The sequence below is a fragment of the Octopus bimaculoides genome, chromosome 11, assembly GCF_001194135.2.
Source record: "Octopus bimaculoides isolate UCB-OBI-ISO-001 chromosome 11, ASM119413v2, whole genome shotgun sequence".
NCBI lineage: Eukaryota > Metazoa > Mollusca > Cephalopoda > Octopoda > Octopodidae > Octopus > Octopus bimaculoides.
In genome coordinates, this window is record NC_068991.1 from 345,390 (window position 1) to 371,639 (window position 26,250).

General features: G+C 36.7%; 1 protein-coding gene across 10 annotated transcripts in view; it reads right to left on the bottom strand.

Annotated features, from left to right (window-relative positions):
• The window catches only part of LOC106874508 (lipoxygenase homology domain-containing protein 1), a 163,270-nt gene that overhangs the window by 44,430 nt on the left and 92,590 nt on the right, over window positions 1–26,250 (bottom strand). For 4 of the 10 annotated variants that reach the window (XR_008265140.1, XM_052971420.1, XM_052971411.1 and 1 more), the window contains exons 2-3: window positions 19,971–20,098; window positions 2,516–2,910 (exon numbers count right to left, since the gene is read on the bottom strand). Coding sequence is in view for 9 of the 10 variants with exons in the window: in XM_052971420.1 (XP_052827380.1) it covers window positions 2,516–2,600 (85 nt within the window). In the remaining variant the exon portion in view is untranslated. Of the gene's footprint in view, window positions 1–2,515; window positions 2,911–2,999; window positions 3,194–16,297; window positions 16,332–19,970; window positions 20,099–26,250 lie in introns of those variants that run through there. The other 6 variants (XM_052971416.1, XM_052971419.1, XM_052971412.1 and 3 more) reach the window with 5 other exon arrangements.

Here is a 26,250-nt window from a genome sequence, read left to right on the forward strand (position 1 = left end):
GATGATGATGATGTATGTATGTATGTATGTATGTATGTATGTATGTATGTATGTATGTATGTATGTATGTATGTATGTATGTATGTATGTATGTATGTATGTATGTATGTATGTATTTATGTATGTATGTATGTATGTATGTATGTATGTATGTATGTATGTATGTATGTATGTATGTATATGAGCCTATACCAGGAGCAGACAAATCATGCGTGTCTGTATGTATGTATAGATAGACAGATGGATGGATTGATAGCTAAATAGCTTTATTGAAAACAGATGTCTTTTTATTGTTGGCAATTGTTGTTAGAATAAAGGACAACTCTTCCTACACACACACACACACACACACTGAAGTAGGAGATTTATCTTATTTACTCAATACTGTTGTTATTCTGTGCCAAAGAAGAAATGCTGGGTGAGGAATATGAGAAGTGTAAGAGTGTAAATAATGGTTAAAAGTGCAATGAAAGTGAGAAAAAGAAGTTGAAAAGGTGAGAAAGAGAGTGTAGATGTGTGTGATTAGGGGCAAGTGTGCCAAAGTGTGGAGGTGGTGGTGGTTGAGTGCGAAAATGAAACAGTATGAGATAGAGAACAACACACACACACACACACACACACAGAGGGAGATTGGTGATAAATGTATGTAAATTAAACGAAAAGTTGAAAAATATTTGTAAAAGAGTTAATGGTATAAAAAATTCTTGGAGTGTGTTACTGGGTGGGGTAGCGAGATTAGGAGGCTCCTAAAAACAGTACCTTTTGGCCTTCAAGTCATGCACACACACGCAAACAAACACACACACACACACACAGCAAAACATAATAAAAAAATAACAAAAGTAATAGAGATATTTGTAGTCAGAATCCTCAGTCAGATGCTGAAGGAATATGGAAAGAATCGAAGACATTATGCTATCGTCCTTCTTTAAATACAAGAGAAACATCCACAAGAAATTGACAAGCAAAGGAAGAGAAAAAAGGAGATAAAAAAAGGGAGGCATCAGGGATTGGTTTATATGATTCACACACACACACACACACATCCATATATATATGTGTGTGTGAGTGCCCAGTATTCCTGGGTTAGGGTTAGATAGTGGTGGGGTGGAGTTCTCAGTCACCTCCTCCTCAGGGTCCCTATCAGAAGCAATTGTCATTAGATTTTCTGGCTGGATTCCCAAGCACGACCAACTGAGATGATGGATATTATCCAACCATCTCATTTTTGGTCAACCCTTAGGTCTCCTGCCTGAAGGCTTAGCTTGAAGAATCCATCGTGAGATTCTTTCCTGCATCATTCTAATTCCATGTCCATAGTATTGGGACATGTGACCTCTCAAAGCAGACAAGTAGCAGCTCCACTGCATATATTTCAATCTCCAATCTGTGCCCCTCCTCTCATACATTAAGCCATCATCCCCTACTACACAGTTGACCCCATTTTGCTTGGGGTTTGTAGTCTTGCAAGCTGCATGGCAATGTGAAATAGGGGTGAGGCATGGAAAAAGCACCAAGGACACTGTAAAATGGTTGGCATCGGGAAGGGTGTCTGTCTGTAGAAACTGTGACAGAGTAAACATCAGAGCATGATGCAGTCCCAGGAGCCATCAGATCAGGTCAAACTGCCCAGTCGATGCCAGCAGAGAACGGGGACATTAAATGACTTTTCTTCATCATTATCATCATCATTGAATGTCCCCTTTTCATTCTGACATGGGGCAGTATAGTTGAGCAAGGAATTGTCAAGTTGCAGAGCTGCTTCAAGCTTCTATGTCATCTTTGGTGTGGCCCCTACAGCTGGATGCCCTTTCTCACACCAAACATTTAACAGAGTGTACTGGGTGCTTTTTTTCATGTCATGTGAGGTGGCCATGTAACTAAAAAAAGAGAAGAAAAGAAAGGAAAAACTTCCACTACTGACAGAAAGTGGGGGAGGTGAAGGTAGGGGGCGGCGGCTATATTTCAGGTGCTGAAAGGCATGAAAGGTATGATAGAGTGACAAGTACAGGTGTCTTGCTAGAGGTCTACATGGCTGAAGAAGTCATGAGAAAGATAAGGATGGGATGTTACAACAAACTCTCAAGGAATCTATGTGTGTTTATGCGTATAACTTATACACATATACATACATATACATACATTTATCATTTATTCCGCAGTCTTCAAAATCATTTGGACGGAAAAAATATGAATTCTGTAGACGAGGTCAGAACAGTAGTGGAGGAGTATTTTTCATCATGAATTTTGGAAGAGGGGCCTTGCAAGTCTACCAAACGGATGGAAGAACATTGTAGAAAACGAAGGTGGGTATATTTTAGATTAAAAAAGATCTTTGTTTAGGTTAATTTTGAAAAATAAAGGAAGTATAAAAAAACATTATTTATGGGATGACCTTGTGTATATATATATATGTGTGTGTGTGTGTGTGTGTGTGTGTGTATGTAATGACCTTTATATTTTTGAAGAAATTAATTAGACTGTAAAGATGAAATAAATTAGATGAAAAACTTACTGTTTTCAAGTTTTTTTTCCACTGTGTTTCCTTCATCTAAAATCTCTTTGATCAAACCATCTCTTTCATCAGCTGCTAACCACATGTTGCATGGGGAAACTTGCTCAAGACTTGTTAAAGTCTAATGAATAACCACTTGGTCCAAAGTCAATCTAGAGATAAGCTGGAATTATCATGACTAATTATAATTCTATCAACAAGGGCCACTTTCCTCAAAAGCGATATATTGAATAATGTCTGTTTTTATCTCGTTTAAAGTTACTGTTTTTGATCCAGATCTTGCTGTTGCTTGTTTGTATTTTAGTCATTGTCAAAGATAAACAGAAATACATTGAAACTAGTGCCAACATGTCTTCTGTTTGTCTTGTAGTGACAACTGGTGGTGAGTGGACAATCTGGAAGAATAAAAGACATTACTGAGAAATGGAATCAATAGTTTGGCTTATGAAAGAGCATTTGTTGCGAAGAAAGGAGATTGACAAACCTGGAACTTGGCTTTGTTGTTTTCAATAAACAAGACTTAGAAAAACTATTCCAGTTCATAAAAGAACAACAAGAATAACAAGCTAATTGTTCGAAAACTATTCCTTTGAGGTCTGAATAACTAAGGTTGGTCGAAACACATTGGTAGGAAGGCTGGAGGCAAGAGATTCGTGATGGTTCTGAAGGAAAGAATAACTTGGAAGAAGGATAATGAAATAAATGCATCTCAGTGAAAAGAACAGAGTCTAAAGATAAGTATTCATTATTATGACGAGATATAAAAAGGCAGACATAGTTTCATCTTGTCCCCTTTGTTGCCCCACTTCCCTCCCTTCCCTATTTCACCTTTCTCAGCCCTACTCACTATGAATAAATGAAAAGAAGTTAGTCTGTTACATTCATTTTCAGCTATTTTTGACAAACACTGCTTGCTCTCCACCACCCATCTTATTGTTTACATAACAAAGCACACCCGGCTAACACAAATATGCTATAGACTCTATTAAATGTGTGTGTGTGTGTGTGTGTGTGTGTGTGTAACAGTATTAGTTTGGATGGCTTTGTCTTAGTGTTCGTATAAACACATAAATACACATGCCCCAGCAAGTCTGCACAAAGCTTTTGAATGAAAGAACACACACCTATATGTATGCACCCCCCTGCCATGCACAACCATACACGTTCTCTCTCTCTCTCTCTCTCTCTCTCACACACACACACACACACACACACACACATTTACAGTAACCTGGAAATTTCTCAAATCATTCCTTATAAGTTTCCCTTTTCTGATCTTCCAGAAACATAAGACATGGAGTAAGAGTTAGGGAATTGTTCACTTTAGAATAGAATAAAACTCTACAATACATATTGAGCACTCTTTTTATACCTTCTAGTTTTTATAATTACTTGCAGCATAATGTAATAAACACATGTGAGTATGCAACTGTATTTATTTCAAACACATCAAATTAGAAGCAGTATTATTATTAATTATCAAAATTTTCCATGAAGATTGTGTTCCTATTTATTTACAGTTTAGAAGTAAAGATGATGAATAAAAAAGATGACAAAAAAGATAACGAATAAAATGTGCAATTATCCAGAGTTTCACACTGACTTAACTAAACCTATTGATGACAGGAGGTGGAATTTTGTTGAGAGAATTTGCTGCCCTCAAAGACAACAATTATCACAACTGAAGGGTTATTACATTCAAAGATGAAATTCCTGCAGAATTGGTCAAGCCAAGTTTATAGCTAGAAGAATACACCACAATGAGATCAAACTTAAAACCATGGGGAATATCTACAGCCAATATTAGATGCAAAAAACCAAAAACATTTGTACAATGTTTTTCATGAACCAACACTTAAAGGGTCCAATGTATTAATGTAGCAAAACTGACGACACACAAGTTATATAAAGTAGAGAGAAGAGAGAGAGAAACTGCACACAGAACGTAGAGAGTGTTTATATAATTTCAGAACAATGTATGAGGGAAAGAGTGGTGTAAGAGGAGAGGAGATGGGGTGACATCAAGGTTTATAAACAGACACCAGATGGCGCCGTAAATGACTATTTGTTATCAATTTAGGATGTTTTTCGTTGGATTAATAGATGAAAAAAATAGAAACAGTAAAATCTGTAAAATACATTATCAGTGATGCACAGTGCATACATGCACACAACAACAACAACAACAACACACACATATTACCTTCATCTTTTCTGTCCCCTTTCAACGGCATAAGAGGTATTGTCCACTCAATGCTGACCAATTCCCTTTCACCATTGACCTTTATCCATGGCAAACACAGCAACTTAATTAAATCTTATATTACATCCAGCTAAAATGGTGTCATGTACGTCTTTTGTGACAAAATAAAACCCTAAGCATATGTGACCAATGGTAGACTTGATCTATCTTAACCAGAATCAGTTTTTTGTTATAGAAAAATCCTTTCAGCTGAGAAAGTTTACATTTATGGAATTAGCTGACCATTATTTATTTTGAGAAAGTGGACAAAAGTGGACATAGAGCAATGTCCAGTGTCTAATTCTCCTGATAATGTGCATGCATATATATGCACATACACACAAGGACACAAATGAAAACACACATCCACACATAACAGACACACAAACCCATATACATAGAGACAATCAAACATGCACACACAAACACATGCATATATGTGTATACACATGCACACACATGTGCACAAGCAAACAAGCAAAAAGAATGCAGCTTCAGTACTGGATAGAGTCAACAACTATTGAAGAGGTTGCAAGAAGCAACGAAAATTTTAGAAAAAATAAGTAAATGGGTGGAAATAGCCAATAAAGCACCTTCCCTACTAACTCTAAGAAAGCAACCTGCCTAGGAAATTGGTTATTTAACCTTGTTGTGGAAAGGAATCATGGGTTTTCTATCTGTGACCACAAAAAGAGATTAATTTAACTAGTTTCAGTATTTATTACAGCCTCATCAGAAATTGTAAACTTATTTTCTGCCCATAGTATGAATATTATTTGTAATTGAGAGAAACTCACACAGAACTAAGTTGCCCTGCAAAATGTCTTTAAAAATTAATTGAAATACTGCACTAGGGTTTAAAAATTTTTTTTTTTTAAACAAAATTTGAAACTTTTAGAATGCGAGACCAGTGTGTGACCACATTGAGGATTTCACAAAAACTCAGGCTCACAAGACTTAACTTACACTTTAAATTATTTGACAGAAATCAGTAGTTTGATGTATTAGGAATTCATTGATCAAAGATGCTCCAACTATGACCCTCATGTCTTTTACTCAGACACACAGTGTATCTAGAAGCTCATTATCTTTGCTTCGTTGCTGTTGTTTAACCTCAAGTCAGTCCAATTCCAGTAGGCCCATGACCAAAGTTGCTCCAACTGTGGCCATCCAATCTGTTATTCAGATACAATGTATCTATAACCAGATCATCTAATGTGTCCTTCGTTTTGTAAGATGACAAGGTGTGATTTGATGGAAATTTGACTGCTATTCCCAGCAAGCTGTATAAAGTATATCTGGTATATATTTCATTGTTATTTACCTCCAATCAGTCATCATTCAGCAGAACTATGATATTCCAACCATGACCATCTTGCAGAGATTTCGTTATCAACTCACTAGAACATTGAATATTCAGAACTCAGTAAGAATTTCACATCTAAACTATTGGTGAGATGAGATTCTGTTGTGTCTAATTCCAGTTTTGTCATTGATTGTACAAAAAAATTCACTTTCTATATTAATATCTCATTCCTCACCCTCTTCCTCAATCTGTCTCTCTCTGTCTCTCCTTTCTCATCTACATATAAAATCAGGCCCCTATTATGCCAAAAGAATGATTGAACAATCAGTGGTAGATACTTAAATAAAGATTAATTAAAAATTAAGTGATTATAAGAATAGAGATGGCATGTTCAATGCGAACTTGACACACAAAGACATCAACATATGGAAAGAAAATTGCTTCCATCTTTATTAGTCTAAAAATACTCCCCATGAAGGTGGTCTACTGGCTAGAATAACTTGGCATAGGAAGTGAGTGAAGTTTCTTAAATTAATGACTTTGAAAAAGAGAAAAAAACCTGGCTTGAGAAGAGGAGGGAAAACAATTCGTGTAAAGGTTCTATTTTCTTCCCCAGTCTTGAGTCAACATTTACAAGCAGTGTCTAGCTAGTTGCTGTTGTTATTATTACTATTATTATTATTATTATTATTACTATGAAAATTACTATTCAAAACAGAACACTGCCTCAAATAAGCACACAATACGACCGAGCTGAGTCTGCAAAGATTTCCTCCTTGAAGTATGTACAGCTTGTTATCAACACATGAAATCATAACAGTCATTTATTCGATGTTTGTTTTGTATTTCTCATGGAAGTATGACATAAAATATATAAACACTTCTCTAATCAACTAGATTGGTAGGGCATCAGTGATGGCTTCAGTCTCATAGGGGTCTATAGAAAGGGTTACGGCTCTGATTTAATTCATTAAATGTCCTGTCTCCCAAACTCAATTGTTTTTTTTTTTTGGCTCCTTAGTGTGTCTTGTCTTTCAGACAACACTGAACATGTCTGACAATTCTTTCACTCCACAATACTTACCTCTGGAATTCATTCCTTGGCCATAGTTTTCCTCCTTACATTTGTGAAAAAAATGGCCAAACTAATCATTAACCACATCAAAGTTACCAGTGTGGGTGCAGTCTTGAGGCTTACCTGCTCCTGTCAACTCATGCCAGCATGGAAAACCAGCCATTAAATGATGATGATGATAGTGCAATTTAAAACTTAAATTGCATGACAAATAACCAATATTTAAAACTTCATGTGTATTCCCTTTTGTGTTGTTACGAAAACGTACATAGGATGGTGTAACTAAATATCTTATACACAATTTCTCACGTTTTATTTTATTTTGTGTGTGTGCGTGTGTGTGTGTGTGTGTGTATACAATTCTATACAGAAGCATATTTTCAGGTTTCTTTAGGGAATAAATGAGGTCATCAGATCAATCTCCAAACTCAAGTCCCTCAAGCAACCAAAGAATGGTGGTGCTAGGACACTACCTCTTTCTCACCATCACTTAACTAGTCACATGTCAATGTTAAACTTTGGTGCCTTTTGTCCAAAGTAGATTTTTTTCTCTGCAAGTACCTCACTCAAGATATCATTTATCCGTCTAAGTCCCTCAACTCTCCTATTTCACAATACTAAAACTTAATATCATTTCCGTGGTTGGGAGTGGATTTCCTTCTGATAAACAGCTTCGGCCGACAGTGGGCAATTATATAAATTAAGTGAAGTCTTTAAAATTTACAATGATAACCATAATGACAATGATGATGATGATGGTGATGATGATGGCAGTGGTGAGAGTAGTGATGATGCTGATGATGTTGATCATTATGGTCTTGGATGCAGTGGTGTTTCTAGTGCTGCTGGTTACTGCAGTGGTGATATGGTGATGATGGCTAAAGAAGTGATGGTGTGAAAATGATGTTGGTGATGGTTATGACAATAATGATAATGGTGGTGATGATGATGTTGAGTATATAGCTTGTGCCAGAGAAACAGATTAAATGAATTAGTGAGGGAGGAGGAGCAGGAGGAGGAGGAGTGTAATAAGGGAATCAATGGTCAACACATTCTGTCTTAAGAGTTGTTTCATAAGACAAGCAGGAGGTCAGTATTAAATGGGGCCTAATGAAATTATAACAAGCTTGCCCTGTTAATTTACAAAGTGTTCTAAATTGGGGAAACTGGGATCAATTCACGTTGGAACCAACTTAGTATCTGGGAGGTTGTCTAGCCGCAGATCAGCTCTGATTTAACAGACCTATGATCAGATATGTTCCACCTATGACCATCCTGTTTTAATGAGTAGAGTAAGTAGGCCTACATTAAATAGCATGCTCCTTTTTTCTTCAGACATTACATATTACTTGAGGAAGATTTCACTGCTGTTTCTATCTGCAAAGTGACCACACAAAGACTGCTTCACCGGTTTTATCAATCTTCAAACCATAAGAGGGAAGGCCTGTATGGAAATGCTGATCCTACTGGAAATTTGTCTCAAATCACATGCTACTGTATTAAAGGCACATTAGATAAGGTATCCTAGATATATTGTGCCTAAATAAAAGATGGAATAATCACAGCTATATGTCTATAATATTGTAGGTTGACTGGATCAAGGCTGATCTGGAGATAATCACCAACAAAACATCCCTTTCTGTTAGATAACATAGTCCTTAGATATATTTGAAGAGAGGACGATCTGCTGGGACAGAACTGACTTTGGGTACCAATAACAGTAACAAAACAAGTTGCAGACTCTCTCAGTAACCTGAAGAGAGTTGGACTCCCACACCTCCACCATTGCACAACATTAGGACAGACTCCTGTGGTAGGATAACAATCTAAAGAGGACAACATTATCATACTATCTATTCCTGTTATTCCAAAGACTGACAGTCAAAAATATCACCAGACCTCTGGCTTACATTTTCTATAGGAAAAGTGCACGCATGTGTGTGTGTGTGTGTGTGTGTGTGTGTGTGTGTGTGTGTGCGTGCGTGCGTGCGTGTGTATGTATGTGTGTGTGGTGCCAGATAGAATCCAAGGAAGCACTTAATGGTGAGTTTCAGTAAAATAAGATAAATACCACAAGAAGTGAAAACCATTTTCTCTTCATGAAATATTTATCTTATTTTATGAATTATACGCTGGGTAATTTAACTAATTACTGTTATTGCTGTTTCATTTCATTATTATTATTATTATTATTATTCAAATACCGCTGAGGTTGACTTTGCCTTTCATCCTTTCAGGGTCAATAAAATAAGTACCAGTTGCATGCTGGGATCGATGTAATTGACTCATCCTCCCACAAGCTGCCCTTGTGGCAAAAATTTGAAATAATAATAATAATTATTATTCTAATTATTACCTTAATCTTTGATCATTTCCTACTTCTTTCTGTTTCAGAAGTTGTGTTTATGAAATATTCCTTCCTATGGAATAGTTATGTCTGAAACATCTACTTTGATTTTACATCCCTTTTTTGTCTTCAATCAATTCCTATTCCCACACCTCACCACTTCTAACTCTGATAATTACAGCTTCTCAGTTGTCTTCAATTTAACATCTATTTCAGATTTATTATCCAACATCTTATAAAAACTTGGACAATTGTAATGAATTTCTTGGTGGTCTGTGGTGGTGATGCTGGACACGGAGAAGCCTAGCTTCCTCACAGAGTCTGGCTTTTCCGAACTAAACATTTGTTTACAGTTGATAATCCTAATTCCAACAAATACATCATCATGTATCTCTGTGCTTCTCCAAAGAACGGCATCGGACAGAGATATTCAGACAATACATTGATAGCAACTGCAGACAAGGACAGAATGTTAGCTTCCGCTTCATCTAACAGAACAAAAACTTACATCGCTTCAGATTTATTTCCATTCAACTCTAGTCACACATACTTGCCAATTTTTACATCTGAAGTTCTCCGTGTTACTATGATTGAAACAACATCAAACTTACACTCAGCAGTAGATGATAAAGTAAACAGCTAGTGTGTGTGTGTGTGTGTGTGTGTGTTAAAGTGAGGTTATTATCTTGAAGCCTATTTAAGAATAACAACCTTTACTGACGGGCTGACTCATTACTGAGAACAGAATTGAATTTATTGTAAAGCTCATGTCGACTGGGACATCGCAGTCTCAATCAACGGCTTATTCACTTCACTTCAGTTAAATAAGGTGTTAGGCAAAACTAATATATATATATATAAATGTACATGAACATATAAACATATTTAAATATATGTGAATATGTAAATATTTAGAAGTAGTTGATTGCCTTTGTTACCTAGGGAGGTGGCTGCTCTGAAAGTATAGGTGCTGGAGTAAGAACTGGTTGGAAAGAGTTCAGGGACCTACTACCCCTGCTGAGACAGCAAAGACCTTCCCTAAAAATGAAGAGCAGATTGTATGATGCTTGGGTTAGAACTGTAATGCTGCATGGTTGTGAGACATGGGCCTCGAACTCAAAGGACTTGAGATAGAAATGAAGTGAACATATCCCATTGGATGTGTAATGTGTGTGTGTGTGTGTGTGTGTGTGAGAAAGAGTTTGTAGAAAGGTGCTGATTGAAAAACTGGGTGTAAGAGAAGTCAGATGTTGTGATAAAGAAAGAATGAAATAATAGGATGGCCATCTGATGCGTATGAATGAGGACAGCTGTATAAAGAAGTGCCACTCACTTAATGTGGCTGGAAGAAGAAGGCCAGGAAGGCATGGGATGAGCCCGATGGATTAGATGACAAAGGATCTGGATCCCTGGTAATATGAGGTTCTCAAAAAGATTTGCCCTCCTCAGCAAAATTGAGTCATGGTAGAGCCATATTTTGGGTTCTCCAGCCCTTACAGCTAATTCTTCTAATCCCATCCTGTTATCTAAAAGTGAAGACACATCGGATAATGTAGTTTCAATAAAAGATGAAATGGTTACAGCTGGAATATCTTTGATCATGGGTCTACCACATTAGAGCTGATCTGGGGTTAAACAACAACAACAACTAAAGAGTTCCCAACACTTCACAAATGATGAGAAGGAATCACTTTCTGGCCACTTCAAACAGAATCTTTTGTCATGTGATCTTAACCATTAACTTCTTAATGACTCCTTCCACTTGACTGACCACAATAAATCTATCAGTGACTTCACTAATTACACCGATTAGTAAAGAAAGAATCTAGTGCATCCGACTTAGTATGACTCAGCCAGGCTGACCACAGCACTGTGCTAGGAACAAATTACTTTCAGTATTAAATACATGAGTAGTAGTAGTAGTAGAAGCAGCAGCACCACCACAACGGATGCCACCACCACCACCACCACCTAGACAATGGTGAATGTAAAAGAACATCTGAATTAACCAAAGCCAGTTATTGAGATTATGGAATGTATTTTTCAAAAACGCCATTTCATCTTTTATCTGAGAAACTACTGAAGAAAACAAAAAAAAGAAGAAGAAAAGAACATTTCCTTTGTTAGCGAACTGTTAGCAGAGTGAGTAAAACGGTTTCCTGTGATATAAGCAGTGACACCTGTTGCCCACTCGAAATCAACAGTCATTGAGACCAAAATGGCTGACATGAGTCAGACTTTGAAAAGACCCAATGTGAGATAGGAATTAATTGCAATGTTGGTTTAGTAAATTGCAAAATAAGAACTATCCTCATGTACCTATCCCTCTATTAAAGGCACCAAGAACTGATTGAGAGGTACAGGAAGAGAGAAGAATTGTCACAGAATCAGATATTTCCTGCAACCGTCTAAAAGAGAGGGTATCAGATGCACAGTGATGCACAGTGTTGTTGCCTAATGTTCTAAATGTAGGGTCTTGTGGCAAAGAGGTGTTAAGAGGGAGCTGTTAAAATGTGTCATTCATATTCTGGCACAAAATTTAAATTCTAAGAGCTTAAGAAAGTGTATTTGCTCGGAAGTGAGACGAGAGAAGAAATTGGTTAAGTGATGGCCCTGAAGTCAGGTCATTACTAATTTCCTCAACTTCAATTGCTCCAGAATCAGCTTCCATTGTTAAACAAGATGATGACTAACAGACACACAACTGTGTCATACAATACATTCTCAATGATTGTTATTCAACCCCCAAGTCAGCCCTCATTGAACAAACTTTTGCATTGAGACAATCTTGTCATGACCACCACTGCCCTTTTTTCATTGTCTAAGGTGTGCTTTTCTTTTTAAATAGTAGGGAATGATTTGAGGGAGATTAGGTTGTTGTATCTTGTAGGTTGAGTATCTTTTACCCACCAACACATGCAAAATGTAATTGCTGAAGAAAGAGAGAGAGAGAAAGAGGGGGGAGAGAGAGAGAGAGAGAGAGAGAAAAAGAGAGAGAGAATGAGTACTGACCGAATACTGCTGGTGCAACTCTCACTTTCTTTCTCTCTGTCTATACAAGATGTTTTCTCAAGACAAATACTTTAGTAGTGTAACTTTCTACAGTACATCCACATTAAGTAAGGTATACAGAATGCTATTCTGAACTAATACTGTTTCCATCACTTATAACAATTACACATGCAGGCACGTGCACACACACACACACACAACTCCTCACATACATGGGACATGGGTACAAGTTCTTTTGGGCAAGTGAGAGTGGGTGAGGTAGACACACTGTTAGCTGAGAAATGGATAAAGAAACTGAAATAATCAGTGTCTGATGGGAAAATTACAATGCAACTAGTTACAACTGCACAACATTTATCTTTGCATGCATCCACAGAGAGGATTGGCTGAAAAAGAGAAAGGACCACTTCTAAAAGACTACCTCCTCAATGATTGACAGTGTCTTCATTATTGTTGTTGGCAACCTCAGATGAACACGTTTGCCAACACAATGATGGCCTTCATGGTTCAAAAAATGAGCAAAGTAGAACGCTCCACCCATGATGCAACTGACTTAATTACTTGTGAGACACACTTTCAGAAACCTCACCATCTAGCAATCTGGTGGACACCTGTCAGATTTCATCCACACCAGAAACTACAGCTTAGAAGATGACCCTCATTCAGGAAGATCTGTAGAGCTCGATGAGGACATCCTGCGAACCCTGGTGGAACAAAATCTCATTGTAACTGTTGAGGAATTAGCAAAGAAGCTTGGATTTGGTCATTCAACCATTCATCGACACCTGCATGCCATTGGAAAAGTCAGCAAATTGGGTCAATGGGTTCCTCACAAACCTTCTGAGTCTAATCATGTGCAAAGAGTGAATGTGTGCTCTTCTTTGCTGTCACATCTCATGAATGAACCTTTTTTTTTGTGCCAAATAGTGACTGGTAATGAGAAATGGGTTCTCTCTAAAAATGTCAAGTGCTGAAGTCAGTGGGTAGGGAAAAGAGAAACACTGGCACCCCAGGCTAAAGAAGGTCTTCACCCATGTAAGGGGTTGTTATCTGTTTGGTGGGATACGAAAGGTTTAGTCTACTTTCAACTTTTAAAGCCAAATCAAACAATAACAAAAGGAAAAGATACTGCGAGCAGCTTGAGTGGCTTAAATCAGTGCTAGGAGAAAAACGACCATCTTTGGTTTCAAGATGAAAGGTGTTCTTCCATCAGGATAATGCTCAGCCACATACAGTGAGGATGACACTTCCAAGGCTGGAGCAGTTTGAATGGGAAACGATGCCCCACCCATCATATTCGCCAGACATTACCCCATCTGATTACCATTTATTCCGCAGTCTTCAAAATCATTTGGACGGAAAAAATATGAATTCTGTAGACGAGGTCAGAACAGTAGTGGAGGAGTATTTTTCGTCATGAATTTTGGAAGAGGGGCCTTGCAAGTCTACCAAACGGATGGAAGAACATTGTAGAAAACGAAGGTGGGTATATTTTAGATTAAAAAAAGAATTTTGCTTATCTTTTTTTGAAAAATAAAAGAAGTATAAAAAAACTGCATTATTTATGGGATGACCCAATGTGTGTGTGTGTGTGTGTGAGGGAGGGAGAGAGAGAGAGAGAAAGAGAGAGAGATAGAGGAATGTTGATTGAAAGAAGCAACAATTTATACCACACTTATGTCAAGGCCAGAGAAGAGATAAAAAAATAATAAATTCAGTCAGGTGACAACTGCAATATTTTAGTCGGTCGATACAAGAATCACAATAACTATTATTCTTTGGGTTTTATTTTTATTCTCAATTTATTTAATTCATTTCAGCATGGTTTGTATTATTTCCAACATGTTTGAATGAAAGTCAGATAAATTTATGATCTTTTTTTACTAAATTAAGAGGTTTGTTCTAGCTGTATTATATAATAACTTCACTATTGCAGAGATAATTTTAAGTATGAAAGAAGCATTTGTTCAGAGTAACACTGGTCTGTTTGTTTTTGTTTCAGTAAAAGTGAAGTAATATTTTGTGAGGTTAGGGTTTTTAATGTTTTAACTCATAAATCTACGTAAAAATAATTATGCAGTGAGGAAAAGACAACATTAGCTCAATGATTAATAATGGTTTCTAATTTTGGCACAAAGCCAGCAATTTAGGCAGAGTGGGATGGGGGGTAAGTTGATTACATTGACCCCAGTGCTTATGTTATTGATCCCAAAGACATAAAAGGTAAAATTGACCTTGGTGGGATTTGAACTCAGAACGAAATACTGCTAAAAAGTTTGAGCTCAATGATGAATATTATTTTAATCTTTTTATCAAGTAAAGGAGACATTTGTGGATATGCTCAGTCTTCTTTTAGCAAAGATTAAACCCTAATCGATACAAAGGGTGGGGCTAGTGGGTAGATGTTTGAGTTGGAGAGGAGAGGTTTGTCAGGGACAGATTGTGCGATGGGGTGGGTACATAGATATAAATGACTTGCTTTTATAGCCTTGATTTTAAGTCAGGTGGATGGATCTTCTCAAGCACAGCAAATCACCCATCATCTCTGACGTGAGGCTCAGCATTTGAAGATAGTTTTTCATCATTTCATCCTTCGTCTTCCACAGGTCACCTCCTCACATGACCATACGGTACAGTCTTTTTTGTTGCATGCTACACTCCATGTTTTTAATACCCAATTTTTTCTGAACTCATTTACACAGATTGACAAGCAAAAATAGGGATGGAAGTAGTTGAGAGAAGGGATGAGACAAGCAAAAATAGGGATGGGAGTAGTTAAGTCTCTGAGAAAATACATTAAAAAGTGAATATTCCATATTGAGGAGAAGGGACAAACTGGTGACAACTGATATCAGAGTTCAATATTTCATACTTGTCAGTTAGCAAGTGAATAACCGAATGAGATAATGTCCTACATGCAGGGATTTTTTACAAGAAAAAAGGACACTAGAGACAAGAAAAGAGGCTTGTGTGAAAAAAGCCACAAAGCTGGTCAGTGAGTTAACATAGAAGTCTTGCTGAGGACAATGGATAACACGCTGGATATTTTATATTGTAAAGCACTTAAATGGATGCAAACACATATATTATGAGATAATACATTCCAAAATGGGCCGAGTGGAATTAGGAATGAATGGATTAAGCAAGGCTTTTATGAGTGGAACTGTCTGTGTGTGTGTGTGTGTGTGTGTGTGTGTGTGTGTGTGTGTGTGTGTGTGTGTGTGTGTGTGTGTGCATACTTGTGTGCATATACCCAAGTCAAAGATCAAAACTATATTCTTCCTGTGATAAAATTTAGTTGGTATTTATTGAAAGATATTTATAAATAAAAAAAAGAGACTTTATATTAGGAGACAGACCCAGAAATATGGTGGGATTTGAATAAAATTAGCAATAAGAAGCACCTGCATTCTTTAAAAATAAAGTCCCCTTCCCCACCACTGTGTATCTCCCTCACTGTCCTTCTAGAATTTAAATATTAACATTTATGTTCACTTCAAGAATAAACATCTCCAAAGGAAATTTAAAGCAAACACCCTCCCCACATCCCGTAGCACAACAACTACACTACAGCTGCACCAGACAGCATTACATCTGTGACCCACCACCATCCAAGACAGCAACAGAAGTTGTGCTGTTGTAATGTTCCTTCAATGTCAGAAACCACATTTAATTGGTAAAAGACTTTCTGTTATTGGAGTTGTTTGGAACTGTCACAGCCAGAATTCATTAGCAATGGTTTGGCAAAGTTTGGCATTAAATACTGTCAAAAGAACAATAGGAAAATCTCTGAGACTTACAGTCAGGATGCATTACCAAACTCTGTACAACACCTGCTACACTTTGTTAGAATGTTGATAGAGAATGGCTGGGGTGAGGAGGAAGGAAAATAGCACACACACACACACACATATATATAGGCAATACTAAGATAGGTGTATATCCATCCACAAACACTCATACATTTGTGCATATGCAAATAGACATGAATTCATGGCTACCTACATTTTGTGATAGATGACAACATATGTCAGAGATACCAAATCTAGATGTTTGGCAATTTATGTTTTAGTCATTTTGACAAATAAATATGTTAATACAAACATATACACATCTGCCTTCCAACCCTATATATGTATGTGTGTGTGTGTGTGTGTGTGTGTGTGTGTGTGTGTGTGTGTGTGTGTGTGTGTGTGTGTGTGTGTGTGTGTGTGTGTGTGTGTGTGTGTGTGTGTATGTGTGTGTATTATAATGAAAACACAACCAAGTTCTAATTTAATCTTCTTATTTGGGTGTTTTCTTATCTGCATTTCAGACCTTTATAGTTCTTCGTCTAGTGTTTCATTTATGAAAGAGAATCTAAATGCCCTCCTCCATAGAGATTTTACCCCAGACACTTTGCAGCTATGTGGCCATTCACTATCTCTGTGTTGTTATATGCATTTGTTTGTATCTTTTGTGCAAACTGACATAATGGTATCTATTGTTTATTTTATCAGAATATCTATGTTTAAAAATGAAGCTGTATTAACATTGTTTTAGAAGTTACATTTTAGTAATGAGTTGTTCTATTGCACACAAATTACATACAGAAGTGTACTTTATGAATCAAATGTATGCCAGGTATAGAAGAGATAAACTCCTAATCAAAAATTACATAAAACAAAACACATGACTATCACACCACAAGCAAACACTAGCAATAAATAAAGATCAAAAACCTCCTTATTAAAAACACCTGACAAACTTTTAAATCTGAGAACAAACTTAGAATGACCAATATAATTTACAGATTTGATTGTAAAAGTTCAGGATTGTGTTGCATTGGTTCTTGAAATCCTTCTTTTGTATAGGCTCACATTGTATTTAAAATCAGGAGCAATTGCAACACACTACATCACATACCATAAAAGAAAGAAGCTAGATTGGAAACTATCAAGAAAATACATCAACACTCTATAGACTTCCCCACAGAAATGAATTACTTGTAGGAAAGTCTGTGTAAGCATAAGTTATCAACTGTAAAAGGAACAGTAGAGAAGCGAACACACACAATAGCCTGAAGATGTGGCAGAGATAATAGCCTGGAAACATTGTAAAAGATCAATTTGGGAATATTGTTGTTCCTAATGAACTACAATAGATACAAAAAGAAATAAATAAAAAAAGATTAAATTAGAACATAGTTGTATTTTTAATGACATATCTAAAAGAAAAGCTGTATATATATATATATATATATATATATATATATATATATATATATAAGCATCAGTTGTGGTGTGCAAGAGAGACAATTGCATTGGTATGGTCATTTGGTGAGAATGGATGAGGATAGCTATGTGAAAGAGTGCCACAGCCTAGCAGTTGAGGGCACCTATGGAAGAGGTAGACCCAGGAAGACCTGGGATGAGGTGGTGAAGCACAACCTTCGAACATTGGGCCTCACCAAGGCAATGACTGGTGACCGAGACCTTTGGAAATATGCTGTGCATGGGAAGACCCAGCAAGCCAAGTGAGACCATAACCCGTGGCCTTTACTAGGGGTGTAGCCAACCTACTTATACATACCTTCCCTTCTTTGGACACAAAACCCTGCTTGCGAAGACCTGTTGAGGCAACTGAAATCAAAATCGAAATTGAACCAAATTCGATGATTGGCACCTGTGCCAGTGGAGCGCTAACAGCACCATCTGAGTGGGATCACCACTAGAGCAGCGGTCTCGCTTCCGTGCCAGTGGCATGTAAAAAGCACCATTTGAGCGCAATCATTTCCAGCATCGCCTTACTGGCTCACTCTCACTCAAATTAGAGATAAGTTTGAAGCGAGAAAAGATAGAATTAATGGTAGAAAACCAGCAGCAGTTTATGGATTAAGGGAAACTGTCAAATATGGCTGCACACAAAAACCAAACAAAATGTTTCTTGATGTTTGCAATTCTATTGTTTGGTGTTATTAGCAAAACTTGGACCAGAATGATCATCAACTTGAAAATAACAACAACAACCATAACAACAACAACAACAACAACAACAATAATAATAATAATAACAATTTAATGTCTGTTTTCCATGTCAGCATCATAAGAATAATTAAGTTCTATCAGTAGATTCTATTGAATTTTGAAAATGAAATCTATTTTAATAAACACTGATTTTATAATCATTCAATATCTGAATACACATCTTTTGGAGACACTCTAGTGTATGTGTGTATACGTGTGCATACACACATGTATGTGTGCATACACACACACATATATACATACACATATACATTATATGCATGCACGTACATAACACACATAGTGGAAGTGAACTTGTGACTCAGTAAGACCACTTCTTGCACTCGGTAAGTTCGTGCAAATGTTCTGAGAGGCCAAGAAGTTCCTGTGTGTGAATTTGTTTCAAGTGGATAAAGTGTTGCACGGCACAGAAACCAGTTTTCAGTGCAATCAACTTTAAAAAACCAGTGGCACTGCAGGGACCAGGATGGCCAGAAACCAACTGCACTTAAGAAGTCTGTCTTCAGATGAGTTTGCCTTTTCCTAGAAGAAAGAGAACTTGCAGTCCTCACTCCTATTGGTTCCCATGCTAATTAGAACCCCTAACTGGGACCCAAACATATACTTCCACACAGTGTCAGAGTAGACCTGAGAGGAATACTGACTCAGAGATGGCTCCACATGCTTCAAAACCATGGAGCTCTCATACCAGGATCCCTCTACCCAGGGCACACACACACACACACACACACACACACACACACACACACACACACACACACACACACACACACACACACACACACAGCTTGATCCTTTTATATTTGCTATGCCATGCTCACAAGGGCTGGACTTATTAGTGAGGTGTTGTTTTTGCAGCTAGGTACCATTTCTATCACTAACCCTGTTTTTCAATAAGGGGTCATTTTATTCCATTTGTCCTCAAAAGTGCAAAGCTAGAGAATGGACTTTGTTGATAGGAAGAATTAACAAATACTGTTTCCCCAAACACTGTGTTGTTTGGATGATTTGAGAAATGACAGAAATATTTTGGGTAGAAGGGGAGGGGAGAGACAGAATTTGACATATTTTTTCCTACACAGCAGGAACAGAACTTATAAACAATTTTGTGAAATCCCATTTTGCATAACCATTACACAAATGCTTGCAACAGAATAGATTCCATTAAAAGTAGTAATGGGGCAATGTATTAATGAGAAATTAAGTCTGGCACTGATTAGCAGGGTGGTTCTCTCTGACAGGCTTACACACAAGAATTACTATCAAGAATTCCAGTCACCAATGTCATGTCTGTATTCTTTGATCTCATGAGCATGAATGCCATCAGTCTCAAAATTCTGGGATGGACATTGTCCATCCAAATTTGGTCAGACTTAGAATATGATAATTCCGTTTACTTGAGCTGTTTGAGAGAGAAGTAAGAAGTTATTTAAGTATAAAAACTCACCAGTGTTTGGTTTCTTTGGACCAGAAATAAGGAACAGATCTCTGGATATAAGGCCATCATTTTTGTTTTAGAGAACCAGTGGATACAAGGAAATTCATACATAAATTCTTAAGATCCTCACTAATAACCTGCAATACAAAGAATAGGGTTTCTTTAATTGAAAAACTCTGCACCGAGCCCTGACAGTATTGGCCAGTATTGGCTGTGTCTCTATTAGGATACCGTACTACACTGTTATAACAGCACTAACTAATAATGGTAAGATTACAGTATTCAACCACATACTCTACCCCTAATGGTGTACACTACTGTATAGGTACAACAACCTCTTGACTGGCCTTCGTGCCGGTGGCACGTAAAAGCACCCACTACACTCTCAGAGTGGTTGGCGTTAGGAAGAGCATCCAGCTGTAGAAACTGCCAAATCAGATTGGAGCCCGGTGTAGCCATCTGGTTCACCAGTCCCCAGTCAAATCGTCCAACCCATGCTAGCATGGAAAGCGGACGTTAAATGATGATGATGCTGATGATGCTGATGAGGTTCCAAAGGGTTAGTCATATACTACACCTCCACCAGTGCACAGTATTGTACAGTTGAAACAACAGGATCTAATGACATGAGATTATTGCTTTTTTTTTTATTATTATTATTACATTGTACTTCATTAGCTTAATTAGAAGAGGAAGGGCAGAGCTTACAAGCTTCTTCAGGTCCTCAAATGCTAATGGCTGGAAGGGCAGAGCTTACAATCAGGCTAAACCTAGTATTAAGATCGAAACCACACAGCTAGGTTTGAACCCAGCTCACATCTGATACATCAGGCCTAGGGTTGAAAATATTACAGATTTGATCTCTCTTTTATTCAGACACAGTGTATCTAGGACTACATTATTCAATGTGTTCTTACTTTTATAAGATTTAGAGTGTGGAAAAGATTTAGCTGCAATTACTAGTTTGCTGCTGCTGCTGATGATGATACAGTTGGATGCTGGTCACAATTGCATCCTAAAGTGACCTCCATGACTGAAAAATGTATATTCTCAGGGCAAATAACTTTTCCTTTCTAAAATTTCCAAGAAAATATCAAATAGTCAAGATGAAATATTATTTTCACATTAGTTCCATCTGTAAAATATTTAACGATAATAGTTTGTTGTTGGTTTTGTTGTTGAGTGTGAAACTAGAAAACAATCTTCGTCATATCCTTGGTCACTCGTAACAACATTTATAAAGAGGTGAAACAGAAGCAGTTAAAAGAAAACTACTTTCTCCATTAACTACGGGGGAAATTAGTCAGTACACATTAGAACAGCAGAGATCAAGTATTTGATAAGTGTTTACTCAATGTTTGAAGAACACCAAAAAGACCTGAGTTCCTGTATGTTGAAGGAAGTGCTTTAGTAGAACGGAAATAATTAAAACACAAGAAAATGAGGTGATCTTTTTTTTCTTCTCACTCCCACCCTATAAAAAGTGAAAATTTCAACAGGTTATTGATTTGATCTTTAGATAAATTTTAAAACTTATAAAGACACAAAAGTGAAAGCTAAAAATGTGTATTGACAAGTTAGTTTTTCTTGACAGTTTTGTAATGTTTTTCATGTGGTACCCTTGAGGTGAACAAATGAAAAGCATTCAAAATAAATTTTGTTTTAAATAAATAAACAGTAAGAAAACCTTTTATTATTATTATTATTATTATTATTATTATCATTATTATTATTATTTAGTAGTCTTATTTTTATCATGTGCTTTCACTGCATTACTAAGCCCACCTGTGTGTGCCTTGGGTAGGTCCTGTGGTTTGTTGTGGTATTCTTATTTTCATCCTTTCAGGGTTGATAAAATAAGTACCAGTTGTGTACTGAGGTTGATGCAATCAACTGGCTCCATCCCCCAAAATGTCAGTTAACGGTAAGAGGCAAGGGGTATAGATTTGTATAAAACTAGGGACCAATATATGTTGTCCACTCATCTTCATATCATGTGCATACACACATACATGCACATGCGCACACACACACACGCACACACACAGATATATTAATGTTTGTTTTTTTAAAGTTGAGTTAATAAAAACAATTTCACATTAAACTGAAGAATTACTCAATACTTTCTGGTAGAGAACATATTTATTATACTTTCCCAAGAAGAAGGGTGACAGTGACTTTAAAGTTTTGATCTGTTAGCCTTGATGAACTGATTTTTACCAAATATTTCTCTGTACCAGGGGTATTTGAGGGTTACGAGTTTTGAAAATACACTGTGTTCTAGTTTATATATATTTCCTTCCGAGAACAACTTGCAGCTGCTCAAGTTGGGGTTTAACATATTTGATTGAGAATTACTTCTGTATTAATGCACAACAGCCAATGGCTTGTCCCTTCTTACCTTAAGAAATAAGTAATAGTGAAGATAATAACAACAACAAAATGTATGTTTTTGATATGAATTGAAGAATTTATCAGGTGTGGAAACTGAAGAGTATTACAGGATAAACACTAATTACTATTATCAGGAAATATAAATATCAAATAGCAACATTAAGAGATTTTAAGGAAGTTTTTGGAGTCTCACAAGTTGAAACTTGTCTTAGCAGAGAAAACATCAAATTTCCAAGAAAGTGCATTAGTCATAGTAGCAGAGAGAGGAAACTATTAGAATGCCATAATGTATCGTGTGGGAATGAAGTATTGTTAAGCAGTTTGATAAAAAGAAAAAAATGTAAATAAAATATACACACACATACTTACATTACTACACATACATGCACAACCACACACACACACACACATACGTGCACACACAGATGCACAAATACACGCGCACACACACACACGTGTGTGCGTGTATGACAGATAAATAGGTAGATAGTTAAATATACTCATATATGTATACATGTGAAAATGTGCCAATGTACATGCACATACATACAAATACACACATACATATGCATTTATTCAACTTAAAATATTGAGTTACATTCAGCTGTGGATTTATAAAAGTGAGATGTGAGGTATATAAATGTATATACATACATCCCATCTCACTTTACACTAATATATGAAAAATATATTAAAAAATGTTATGTAAATACATATTTATAGGAAAACACATGCACGTGTGTGTGTGTGTGTGTGTGTGTGTGTGTGTGTGTGTGTGTGTGTGTGTTTGTATGCATTTCTATAACTACATCCACCTGATGCCTCAAACACGATGGTGAATTTAAGGAAAGCCTTAGGATACAAACAGTACTGCTAACAAAACTAGGTCAGCACAATGTACTTTTGTTGGGACTTTGACTTCAACATCTGAAAGTCCGTAGGAAACATAATCTCAGAAATGCTATGACATGAACAAAATCACATACAATATCTATTTGGTGTCATTAAGTTGACACTCGCAGAATCTGTAAATATGGCACCTGACCAAGAGCAACATCTCAGACCTCTTCATTGATAACATGAAACTCATCCATGAAGTGGAAGTAACACCAATGATTCTCTCAGAATATAATCAAGTAGAACCAACTGAAGCAGATCAAAAATATACAGCATACAGGAAGTAACGAGCCCTTTGCAAATCAGTTCAAGGAAAGTTTCTGAAACAAAATTGCCCCCAAAGAAGTCTCTCTATGCAAGACAATGGTATGAAACTTAAAGAATTAATGTTCGTAATTCAAGCCATCTGCATTAAATTTGATCCAGGGAGAAGGGTCAAAACACCTTTCCTTGATTCAGGGGGGTCCCTTATGAGACGAAGAATAATGATTTCAAATCACTCAAATCAGCTTAATGACAGCCGGGAGTTTTAGATATAGAAAACAAGCTCAGACAACTCCATGGAAAGGAAGGACAAGGAAACCAGTGCAATTGGAAATGCCAGATAAAACCGAAGAACTTGTTCAAATTTACAAAAGAATCTGTCTTGATGCATTACAGGATAGGGACACTGTTCAAAGACAATAGCCCGTTAACTACAGACCCCCACCCCCCAAATGATATGTAAAATACTAAATAAACAATTCTAAAGTGTTTTCAGTTGGAGAAATCCAAATAATAAGCCTGATGAGCTCCAGTATGTGCGTGAGCCTGGACAGATCCCTGCTGGCCAGCTTCATGTCAAACCGTCCAACCCATGTCAGCATGGAAAACGGATGTTAGATGATGATGATGGATGATACACACACATTATTCTTCTACAAGAATAGTATTGACAATGACTACAAAGTTTTGGCCTAACCCTAGCCTTCACCTGATGAAGGCTGTGCTGAACTTCAGAGTCACTGTCAGTACTATTCTTGTTAAAGAATAATAAATTTATACTCTACAAAAAGTATTGAGTAATCCTTCAGTTTAATGTAAAAATTGTTTCACTCAAACTTGACATAGAAACACACACACACACAAAGATATTTTCAGATTTTTGTTTCTAATTCTGATTTCTTTGACATGAAATGAATGTGGACCTTGCCTCCCACCAGCTAATGAATGTGGCCCCCACCAGCTAATTTCATTGCTAAGTGTGGTTTAGTGAGGAAGGGGAAAGCATAAGATTTGCAGGAACCGACTAAGAATCACCGACATATGCACACATTAGAAATGAGAACATAGAGAAGATAGTGAGAAAACTGCTAGATAATGAAACCCAGAAAAACTTCCAAAAATATGGCACCATATTCATCTACTAAAATTCCCAATCTCCGCCCACACCTTTCTGCTTCCTTTTTCTACTGGTAACATGTGCCAACAGACTTGTGGTAGAATCTTGCACTCTTAAATCTTATTTCATGTGTCTTTAACTTCTTTTCCTTTCATCTTATTTTTTTTACAATTTTCTCTTCAAACCCAAACTCTGACACACAGTTCCAACAATGTTTTCTTCTTTTATTCTTGTTTCTTCTCCCTACAACTTATTGTTAACAGCTTGCTGCTGTATGAAAGCAACCCATAACCTTGTAAATTAATATTCATCGTTACACTGTTTTCCCCAGTAATCTATGTTAACCAATCTGATGAGATTAAAAACAAATCCACTTAATTGTACCTTTTTTTTCTTTTTTCATAAGTTTCTCCTTACAACTTTTCTTTTTGGCCTTGTTTTCATTAAATAAAAATTAATGAAATAAACTTTTATGCTTTTTTATTTTGATTCCTTCAGTGAACTTTTTTCTGTAGTTCAGACAAATGAAGACAAAGAATTTAAAGCAACAACAACAACAATAATGATAATTAAAAAAGATGTATTAGTAGTGATGATGATGATGATGATGATGATGATAATAATAATAATGGGGTATTAATTTGTGAATTATCTGTTCAGAGAGATTGCTTTTCATGAACCTAGCTTTAAGTTAAAGTGAACATAGACACCACAGACACCACAGCAGCAAAAAGAAATAACACAAACTTTGAAAGGAAACCATCAGAAGATTTTCTTTCAAGAAATAATTGTTTGTGATGTAATTAGAATAGAAGCAAGGTTGAGTACAGCCATTTTCGGGAGAACCATTGGTCGACAGAAATATGTTATGTCGGAATTAGGACAAAAAAATAGCCAGAAACCTAGTAACTGTTTTATATGAAGTATAACATTAAAGAATAATTAGGACATTGGGCAACTAGAACTAAAGTAATGTGACATTGAGTTGTTAGGACATAGCAATTAGGAGAGAATAATTAGGACAGAGCAATTAATGTGTTCAACAACTGAGACACAACAATTAGGACAAAGTAATTAAAACATGGAACTATAAATGATTATGAAATAAGTTAGGGGCCTTAGGGTCCTGAATACTTTCTGCACATCCAGAGTATAAGGCAACACCGTCATGCGCTGGCGCTGCAGCAGAAGCCAGCTTTTCCAGTGCATTTTCTGCAGTTGACAACTTCCTTAGTGCTGGTGCCAGAAAAGATGCACACTCATGTACAGTGTAAAGGGATTGACAAAGGAACAGTGAAAGAGTAGAGCTAGGAGAGGACATTTTAGTCTTGTCTTGTTGAGGACATGACAACACTGGTGTTGCTGCCTCAAGAAAATACATCTACTACACACTGTAAAGTGGTTGGTATTGCAAATGGCACAGAAACCACCGCAGGAATCCAACCTAAATGATGTATGAACAGCAATCAATGAGTGCAGGAGGGGCTTCCAATAAACGAAATAACTCAGGTCGTGATGACTCATACAACTTATGCAAGCATGGGAAACAGGTGAAAATAATGATTGAGATATATATATATATATATATATATATATATATATATATATATATATATA